Source organism: Salvia hispanica, chromosome 3 (assembly GCF_029641045.1).
Source record: "Salvia hispanica isolate PSC_SH4W2 chromosome 3, Shi_PSC_v1, whole genome shotgun sequence".
In the NCBI taxonomy this organism is placed as follows: Eukaryota; Viridiplantae; Streptophyta; class Magnoliopsida; order Lamiales; family Lamiaceae; genus Salvia; species Salvia hispanica.
In genome coordinates, this window is record NC_142694.1 from 29320032 (window position 1) to 29330673 (window position 10642).

At 39.0% G+C, this 10642-nt stretch overlaps 2 protein-coding genes across 4 annotated transcripts; both read right to left on the reverse strand.

Moving 5' to 3' along the window:
* Positions 1-481: 481 nt before the first annotated feature.
* On the reverse strand, positions 482-2259 carry LOC125209107 (GRAS family protein RAD1-like). Its single transcript, XM_048108716.2, has 2 exons — positions 1227-2259; positions 482-1038 (listed from the first exon to the last, which is right to left on the reverse strand). The coding sequence occupies exons 1-2, from the start codon at positions 2191-2193 to the stop codon at positions 590-592; spliced, it is 1416 nt and encodes a 471-aa protein (XP_047964673.1). The 5' UTR covers positions 2194-2259; the 3' UTR covers positions 482-589.
* An 895-nt stretch (positions 2260-3154) lies between these two features.
* LOC125213943 (RAF-like serine/threonine-protein kinase 20) lies at positions 3155-9760 on the reverse strand. Of its 3 annotated transcripts, none has more exons than XM_089066897.1 (9): positions 9552-9760; positions 6005-8781; positions 5765-5836; positions 5394-5546; positions 4996-5159; positions 4441-4588; positions 4158-4280; positions 3844-3931; positions 3155-3538 (listed from the first exon to the last, which is right to left on the reverse strand). In XM_089066897.1, the coding sequence occupies exons 2-9, from the start codon at positions 8666-8668 to the stop codon at positions 3357-3359; spliced, it is 3594 nt and encodes a 1197-aa protein (XP_088923023.1). In that variant the 5' UTR covers positions 8669-8781; positions 9552-9760; the 3' UTR covers positions 3155-3356. The 3 variants fall into 3 exon arrangements, with proteins under 3 accessions (XP_088923023.1, XP_088923022.1, XP_047970707.1); XM_089066896.1 differs by having other exon boundaries at positions 6005-8903; XM_048114750.2 differs by lacking the exon at positions 9552-9760 and having other exon boundaries at positions 6005-8123; positions 8206-8355.
* Positions 9761-10642: the final 882 nt, after the last annotated feature.

Sequence of the window (10642 nt, forward strand, 5' to 3'; positions counted from 1 at the left end):
TATAAATTCTCTATAAAATGAAAAATTCTCTCTAATAGAGTGAAACTCATTCTCCATTAAGATGTCATTCGATTGCTATGACTAATTATCATATAATAATCCATCTAGAATTTATTTATAAGATTATTTTAATTAAAAGGATAGCTATAACTAATCATCACATAATTATGCATTTAGTATTAAGTGTATTTTGTTATGGCCAATTGGCCGTTTTTATACCAAGCATGCAAGTGCTGAGTAAATTGTTGGCGATCGACCATTATATCGCGCATATTCATTTACTTGTAATTGCTCGGTGACTGAGCACATTTGATAGTGTCCAATAAATATTCTCAATCGAGAAGAACAAAAACCATATTCCATAAACCAATGATAACCAAATAAAAACAGCCTAGCTAATAATGAATAGTAGTATATGATATCTAATAAAATTGTACTAGTAATTTCAAATACTTTGTTGTTTGCCTTTGATGAGTTTTTGAATTGAATAATCCATCATTAGAAAAAGCATTATTAGTTGAATACATAATTACAAAATATATATAGTAAAAGAAAGAGAGAAAATGAAATTGAATGATAAAATGAAATGTCAAGAAGAAGAAGAAGGCAGATTGTTTAGGTGCCAAGCAGAGGCCATCATGATCGGCCTCCCTTTCCACCCAAGCTGAAGGCATCCCTTTTCCACAGCCAGCGTGTACCCTTCACTCCCATTCCCATACCCTCCCACCACCTCCTTCACCTCATCCAAACACTCCAACCCCACCACCTCAAACCCCGCCCTCCCCATCTGCCTCCGCCACTGCTCCGCCCTCTCGTGCCTCTCCACCCGTTCCTCCCCCTCGCACGCCACCACGTTGCATATCTCCTCCCCCATATGCCACCTCTCTATCTTCATCCTCTCCCCGCTCCCCCTCCCCATCCTCCACTCCAGCGAGTCGAACACCGCCGCGTAGTAGTGCAGACACTCCAAAAACCTCCCCAGGAAGAACGGCCCGTTGTGATTCGCGTCCTGCTCCACCACCGTCACTAAATCCGGACCTGTTGCAACATGAGAAGAAAAATAAAATATAACAAAATCACGTAAACATCAGTATAAAGAGAGAACTGAAACCACTACATGGCCACCTACCTAATTTCTTAACAATTAAGAGAAAATAAATAGTAGGAGTATATAAAAAAAACTAATAACATCGGTGTAAAGAGAGAACTGAAGCCACTGCAACTACCTAATTTCTTAATGGATTGGAGAATCGTCTTCAGCGAGCCTCTGCTCTCCTTCACGTGCTTGTGCAGCTGCATTATGCTGTTCACCACCAACACCGCCTCCTCCTCCTTCAGCCCTAGCTTTTCTCGAGTGAGCGTCAATGGCGAAACTTCCTCCCTCACGAAATTATACTCCAAATCAATTCCATATGCGCACAGTGTCTTCACGCTGTGTTGTAGCTCCTCCGCGGCGTCTAGATCGGTAATTACACCGGTGATCCGTACAATTTTAGGCGGGGAGGGTTGAATCGACAGCGATTTCAGCAGCGATGGCCATTGGAGATTATGCTGCATTCCTAGATCTACAATATGCAGCGATTGCTTTCCATTTGCAGCTTGGCATATGGCGGCGTTGGCGGCCGCGAAGCCGAACGCGATGTAGGGCGTGGTTTTGTGGAGCAGTGCGAAGGCCTGAGCCCTTTCCTGCTTTGTAACGGTGGATGTGTTGATTCTGATGTTGTTGGTGGAAAAGGAGGCGTTTGGAGATATATGTTGGAGGAGTGATAGCCTCGATTTCAATGCGATGGCGAAGCAGTGGGAGACTCGTTGCAGCGAGTCGCCCCATGGGTTGAGGCGAGGCCAGATCTGGTTGAGTATGGAGTGGGCGAGGTGAGCGTCTCTGCAGCCGACCGCCTCGGCGCAGGCCAGTATGAGATGGACTAGCTGAAGTCCCTCGTCTGTGGCTTGATTGACATTTGCGCATGGGGCGTTGTAGTAAAGATCGTCGGTGATTGAATCATCGTTGTCGTTGTCGTTGTCGTTGAAGAAGGTGTTGACTAGTTGGTCTACCTCGGGTTGTGGAACGTCGTTGTCGTTGGTGAAATCAAGCGATGGCGGCCATGTGTGATTGAGGTCGTGGTCTAGGTCTTGCTCCTCGACGCGGGCGGCGCAGAACTGGCGGATGGCGGAGTCTTGCCTCATATTCTCCATTCTCTCTTCTTAGCAGATTGCATAACACAATTGCATGCCAAACACTATTTAAGGCTTATTTGCTTTATTGGCTTATTTATAATAGACTGATATTTTGGTTATGTGGTTTGACATTACGATTGAGTTTTGTTCGACATTGTGTATATTGGACGTTACGACTTTAGTCCCATTATCATGTAAGGAATACGTATAGAATTAAGAGGAACAAAACAAATTAATTGACTTTAATTTGTAGTGGGAGAAGGAAACGAAATAAATTGGTACCAAACCTAAGTATATTTTCATTATTTAATCATTTAATTATTTGCAAGATATAAGCCGGCCTTTGTATTCTGAGGATAGAAAAAAAGAGATGTAATTGGTCTATGAGGAATATATGTTAATTCCTTAGCTGCCATTATAAACCCAAGGTCGGCCAACAATCAATGAGACAATTTTAGTTGGCCTATGTTTCTCTAATAATACTATAATATGCTTCTCTCGAATATTGTCTACACTATGTAAACTAATGGAATTTCAATGGTGTGTTGTATAATTGTATTTTTATTTATTGTTTGGAAAAGGAGTTTTGTGTTGTATCTGATTCGTCAATTACCTGATTAGGAAAAAGTAGTGCTTCTGTTTTAAAAAATTGCCACAGCTACCTGTCACCACCAACTCTGCATTTTCATACTTGTTTCTAGATATAGTAGCTATAGAATTTTAGGCCAATTCAATCAACAATTTGTTGAACTAATTAATACTATAATTATTATCTCAATCACCAAACACGTCCAGAAAATATCATGAAGCAGTAGTTCAACCGATTGAGTACTTGATTTTAGCCACAGTTTTCTATTTATCTTCTTAAACTACCTTAATGTAAAATGTACCTTTTGCGGTGATTGGTTGGGTTCTGTTAATAAATGATCTATGATTGATTTTGATGTGGACTGAATATTTTTTTTTAAAAAGCTAAACGTTTTAAAAAAGAACTAAAATTTCATAAGAACTCCCTCCATCCCACAACTTCCAAGATAGTTGAGTCATATTTACTTTTGGGTCGTCCCAATATAGTTGAATCGTTTCTAAACTGTATTCTTCTCTTTCAATGCATACAAACATCAACAGTTGGCTCTCAGCGATATTGCACGTACATTTATTGAAAATCAACAATGTACTGACTATGAACCTGCCTTCTTTGTTGTCTGGGTCGAAGAGGACATTACGCGTAACCGGCTAGCTATTTCAGTAAACGAAGGTCTCAGGGATGGATTTGGGGCCCAACACTCCTCCATTAATCTTCTCCACTCTGAATCGCAGTAGCTTGGAATGGTAGGCCTCAATGTGTTGTTTACGATGCCACCTGCAAGCACGAAAGTAGTTGCCAAATTTGAGAAAATACAGCCATGTGTCCTGGAAACGAAGAAATCTGCGGTTGATGTATATCGTAGTCTCACAGCTGATATGTATTCGTTTTCTAGTTATGCTTATGAAAGCTGGCTACAGGCAGTTAATTCCTTTCATCAACTTAACTTCACTAAACCACTTCTTTATTCAGTATATTATCAGAGGAAAATTTTCTAATTTTTCACAAAGGACATTCAGTTCTTAGATCTGCAGAAACATCAAACATGCAAGTACAAAACAAACAGCAATTAAATTACAAACCTATGATTGCACCATAATGCATGTTGGCATAAGGCTCCTCCCCAGTGAGAATCTCCCACAAGACAATACCAAAAGAAAAAACATCAACCTGTCAAAAGGTTACAGAACAAAGATATTAAACTGATCTGAAGAATAAGAACATTGATGATTACTGGCTTGGCGTTTCCATTGTTCTGAAAACAGAAGTTTCACAGACCAAGGTCACTTATGCAATCCATAAGAAAATTTATAGAATCAAAAACCTTTTCAAGGTTAAATTATATTATCAACTTTATATTCAGTTTCTACTTATAACGTATGAAGTGATGCCCGACCTTCTCAGATACTTTATTGCTACTTCCGTTAAGGAGCTCTGGAGCCATCCATGGAAGAGTTCCCCGCACTCCCCCAGAAACCAAGGTGTTCCGCTTTATTTTAGATAAGCCAAAATCGCCCACCTAATAAATTGCATTGCAACATAACAATTCGATCAGTGAAAGCATGAGCCTAGTAATAAAGATTATTACACTGCCATAAAACTAGTAGGATGACAATGAACTCTTATGTCTCAAATTGATCATTTATCACATCCACGTAGAAAGAAAGTTCACAGGCAACCTTGCATATAGGTCTTGAAGGATCTTTCAAGTTGACGAGCAAATTATCACATTTCAGATCAAAGTGCACTATATTCTTCGAATGCAAATATTCCATTCCAAAAGCTGCATCCATGGCGATAGTGAGCTTCTTGCGACGATCAAGATGTCTGCAAATTTGTAATTGTATTAACAAAATAGGGGTAATTGCAAAGGAAAATAAGTCCAAACGAATAATACTCCCTCCATCCACAAAAGTAGTGATTAGTAAACTATGAGAGAGATAGAGAGAAAAAGTGGTTAGAGTTTTGCTAGTGTTAAATGGAATCCACCTCATTAGAGAGAAAAACTTACCAAAAATGGAAGGGGACTAATTTTAGTGGGTGGACCGAAATGAAAAAAAAGGACTACTGGTTGTGGATGGAGGGAGTAAGTCTATGGTGTACACATCTGTATGTTATCAATATAGATCCAATATTTTAATAAAAGCCAAAGAGGAAGCATATCAGAACTATTTTCTTCATTCCTTCTCATTAACAGGTAACACAAAGTTTACCAACCACATGGAGAGATGTACCTATCCTTCCGAAGTAAAACATGTCTTAAAGAACCATCGACCATGTACTCTGTCACAGTAGCCAATGTTCCCCCTGGTCCATCTTGTACAACACCGTAAAAAGCAACCACATTTGGGTGGTGAAGCTTTGACAGGATTTCAGCTTCCCTCCAAAACTCGAATGTCTGGAGTATAGAAATTTGGAACAATGTTTCAGCAAGGGTCAAGGTGTGCACGTCAACATCATCAAGAAATAAAAAGAGTTGATAAAAACTAGTTTCCATTTCCTTTAATTTGCTTATCATGAACTTCTCAGAGTATTGAGATCACAAAGCACAAACAAGTTATCAAACATAGCACATATCAATAAATTCTAAAAAGAAAAAATAGTATTTGTGAGCCAATTGATGAGTAGCTACCAGTCTCTCCTGCTCTGACTGACGACCAGTGAAGCAACTCTTTTTTATCCGCTTGATGGCCACATCTGAGCCTCTCCATTTTCCATGATACACTGTCCCAAATGTCCCAGACCCAAGCTCCCTCAGCTCCTCAAGATCGGTATTTTTTATGATCTGCAAAGCAGCCAAAAAGTTGCAGGAGCATAGTTGGTTTATATTTTATTTCATCATTCAGGTGCAAGTGTTCAAAAGTTAGAAGATTAATGGATGTCAACTGAAACACCTGAGGTAGATTAAAAAACAGTAACAATGTTGAAGTTTAATTGAATAGTATCCAACATAATATCTGCTAAGCCTCAATAACATTTGAAAGTGGAAGAATATGTATGAACCTGTAACGCGGTGATATCAAAATCAGCCAAGGAATGATCTAGAGGAGGTAAGCCAATAATTCCAAATCCATCCTGGAATAAGAGGTGAAGAATAATTCTCATTATGGGGAAAGCAATTGTATTCAGTGTGCTACTCATATTTTGTGTGTGTGTGTGTGTAGTGGGGGCGGGGCAGGGCCGGGGGAGGGGGGGGGGTTTCATTTTATACGTCAAATCATCACACAGTACACTTTCACTAACTTTCAATTGAGATGCATTATAATGAGAAGTAGCTGTAGAAGCAACTCCATTTTCTCCTGGAAGACCATTCTGACCATCTTCGTCATGATTATCCTGCACTTCCATGTGACTTGGAAGAACTCCATCTTTCATCATCGGTACAAAGTCATATGCCAAAGGAGTCTCATCTTCAAGTTTTTTAAGTCCAGAAGAGAATGCTATATGATCTTGATCAATAAGAGAAACATCCGTTCTTGTAAACTCATCCCCTGCCAGCCTCTGGAAGAAGGACCAGCGTTTAGGATCATGGTTCTCTATGTTCATGCTCACACCAGCACCATCTTTCTGTAGTGGACCAAAATCAGATGCATTATCTGAAAGAAAAGCTTTTGAAAATATATCAGAAAGAAGATCAGAAGGGAATCGGTCACTGATATCAATGAGAATATCGCCCTGCTTGGTCTCAGGAGCACCGCTGGGTTCTTCCACATTCCCTGCCAATGCTAATGGCTGTGAATACTCATGAACATCATTAGCAACTTCCTGACTACCAATTTCATCAACCAAACCAAGCAAAGAATTTTCAGAGTGCTCAATAGAATCTTCAGGACACACAGTAGGAAGCTTCGACAACTGTTCTGTTTCTGTCTTAAGGAAGTGATTTTCATGGATGAAACCTTGAGCATCAAGGGGATCCGTATGTGCCAGCTTCTGAGTATTAGCAAGGCCATCATCAGTAGTTTCATGTTCCTGAGGGAAAGGCCGTTCAGTAGAAGTTGACTTTTTAGTAGAGATATTCGCATTCCCTTTGTCCAAGTTTTCAATAGATGACTTATCTAAATCCCGCTGGGATATATCAGCCTCCGGCTGATTAACTAGAAACTGAGAACTACGTGAATCATCAGACTTAGATATTCTACCAAGCGATTCTGATTGCTCTCGTGGAACCCACTCAGAACGGAAGATCCTCGGAGGAGGATTAGAAGACCCAAAGTAACTCAAATTGGTAGAACCAGACTCTGATATAATGGAATCAGGAGCAGGACCATTAGCAGATTTAAAAGACTCATTGTTACTAGATGTAGGAAGATCAGGGGTGGAAGCACCAAGAGGTTTAGAGACCTGGACATGCTCCTCTGGTTTCCCTGTGCCTTTTGAACTCTTTGAAGATAGTTCCCTATCCAGTTTAGGGACCATACATGACTCTTCAACTGGAAAACTAGGATCAGGTTTATCACTGTGAACCTGTGAAGGAACAAAGCTCTCATTTGCACACATGTCCTTATTATCACGCTCTTGTCGAATTATGCCATCAACTTTCTGTATAGTGTCTGTCTCTTGGGGTTTTGTACCTTGCGATCCCAAGCTATCTAGCGACTTTCCTTCAAGTCCCTTCTGATCAGAGACAATCCCATTAGAAGATTGTTGTGTAGAAATTTCAGAATGATTGTAATATGAAGTGGGAACATTATAGCCAAATTGAGAACGTTGCTGTCTTTCTTGATTGTGGTTGACTGTCTGACCATTATCTGACAGCAAATCAGTTTCACAAACTGTGGAGGAAGTACGTAAATTTGAATTAGAAGGTTCAATTTCCCTTGAGGGGCCAACAAAAGTCGGCAGTGTTGAATTCCTAACAGTCGCTACAGATTGAGTGGCATTCCAACTTGTAACCTTATCTTGATTCCGTGCATCCAAGTTGTTCAAGTTATTTCCTGAAAAGTTTGCTAAACCACATAGAGTAGAGTCTTTTCGAGATCCAATGCCCATTCCATTGATAGCAACCACAAATTTCATCTCAGAATCACATTCAGAGTTGATCAGACTGAAATGAGCATCATCCAAGTCCCCAAGAGAGAATAGAAACATCCGAAGCTTTTTTGAACCTTCTCCATCTTCAAGAACATCACACTCCTCCATCATGTTCAACACATCCTCATCACTCGACACAGAAACTAAAGCATCAAGCTCCTCCCCAGGAAGCTGATATTTTACAGCCCATGTTTCGTCATAAATTGCAATAGCCTTCTGCCATAATTCTTTCCAGGTAATGCCTTTATGTATTCGAATGATGCGTGTTTCTCCACCAACATATCTGAGCCTTCCATCAATTGGCCGAGGTAGGATTCTTCCACCAAAGCTGCAGAGAACCTTAAGCTTAGTTGATGAGCTATAAGAAGTTCCAGATCTAGCATAAACAAGTGTGCACTGGCTGTTCTGACCTGATAAAGAACATGGTGCTGATTGCATCGATTGGAAAGAACCATTGTTAAACTTGTCCCCATGCAAAGAAAAATTATTCCGTTCAAATTCTTTCAGATCTTTTTCCGCAGTAGACATCATGGTGATAGCTGAGCCACTTTCTGATACAGTATGATTATTGCCCAGAATTCCTTTTAGCTCCAAGTGACTAGATGCATTACTGGAATTACCGGCGACATCTGAAACAGGTTTCTTGGGATTGACCCGGTCACGCATAAATTCCAGAGAAAATTCCTCACCAGTTTGTATAGAGTAATTATGCACGGGTTTGGCTTCTGAAAAATTATTCCCTGCAGAGTTCAAACTCGCATTTGCATGAGCAGAAGAAATCACCTTGGAAACTTGTAATTCAGAATGATGTTCTTGGTTTCCAACTTCTGTTGAACAGAATTGCAATGGGTTTTGATTCTTTAAAGTTTCCATTGCAAGATTAGAGAATTTCTCCTCTCTGGAGCAATCATTCAAAGAGAACAACCACCAATACCGCGATCTCAATAATAACTCAAAAAATCAAGATAGGATAACCACGATGCTCACTGCAAAGCATAAACTCTGTTTAAGAAAATGTACATTCGTTTCTATGTGACACATAAAGTTAAGGAACAATTTCTGTCTTGAGTTCTGATGGTGGAGATGCCCATAACCTCCACAAAGGATTCTGAATGAAATAAACACACTGTCAAAATTACTTATATTTCTTATTAATATTAGGCACCGAACTAGGTGAGCGAACATTATATGAAACCACATTCCCAAAAAAGACTCACGTTCCTGACATCTTCGTAATGATTTTATTCAAATGCGGCAGGAGGCATAACAAATTTACAAATTTACAAAACTATATAGAATTATTTCTGAAATCAAGTGATCATTCTTATAAGATGTACCTGGGCATGTTGGGAGACAATTAATGGAATTTCTTTTTCTCCTGATCTATGACGTTTTAAAAATCAATGGAAGGAAGGAAAAAGTGAACATCCATCAATTACACAACGACAACCCAGTAATTTCAAAATCAAGGTTACAGCCCTTGAAAACAATCAATAGTCCAGCAGTTAGAGAGCTACAAACGAAACGAAAACCCTCCAAAACCCACTCCATGCAAAAGTCTGAAAAGAGCAATTCGATTATCACAATATTCGCGCTTCCACTCAAATTCCTCAGAAAGCTGTAACAAGAACCCTAATTTCTAAGAAACCATAAAACGAGATATTATAACACTGGAATCAGCGGCAACCAAAATTCTACTTGACGCGCGAAGGCTATATGAGAATGTGTTAGATAGAAGAGAACAGTAAATGTTCACCTGAAGAGAAGAATGCAGAAGAATGTCTCAAGCTGTTGAGTGATGCCGTCATTTCCAGGTTTTCATCTTCATCGTGAACGAAACGAAATGAACAGGAGCGCTGTTGTATTTACTATTTAGATTTTGAGGAGAGAGAATAAAATAAAGATAAAGTAGGAGTATGTTTTTTCAATTTGAATGGGAAGGAGTGAGTTTTGGTTTCGTCGTTTTCGAAAGCATTTTCCAGCAGGCAACAGAATGACGGCTCAGAGTTTAAGATTATTGAACTCGGTGTGAAATACCAAATATGCCCTCATATTATGAAGCTGATGGCTTAATTAACAATGAAAATGAAATCTCAGCAAGCTAGCTAAGTCTTAACTGTCTCTATCTCCAAATCCGAAGATTCAGTTTCACCGCCATAATCACAAGTTTGATCTCGTAGACACAGTTTCACACCGATATGAGATATTGTACGATCTTCGGCCTTGAGCCTTCGGATCATTTGTCCAATTGATTTTCTGGGAGTGCGCATATTTACCATGCTACATTCTGAATCAAATTCTTTTTAGCATAAAAGTTTTTTCTGAAGAATTTCTCTATTCTCTATTTAATAGACATGTAATTTACATGATTTTAAAATCGTCCTCATTTAAATATGTGAAGCTTTGTTGAATGAAGAATGACAAATTTTATAGATAGATTAAAATAAAAAAAATATGACTATTGGCTGTGGATAAAAAGAGTACTACTCAATCGCAAATATATTGGACTCGAATAGAATCATCCAAGTACCTCCATTATTTGGTTGGAATCAGGAAACACCAGTTCAAGCTATTTTAGTTTTGATATTTTTACCATTACCATCATATTTGGAACTACAATTTACAAATTGGGATATGAATTTAAAAGGTCTTTTTGATAGATCCAAAAATTCTAAAATACTGGTGAAGAAAAATATTGAGTAGGTATTTTACTAGATCGGGTAACATGTAAACTCAAGGAAAGATAGGTAATGAGATTTTCAAAAGAACAAATTATCGCATTGCCATGTACACAAGAGTTTACAATTCAAGATTAGTGTAAACAGATATAATTGCAAGGGATACGAG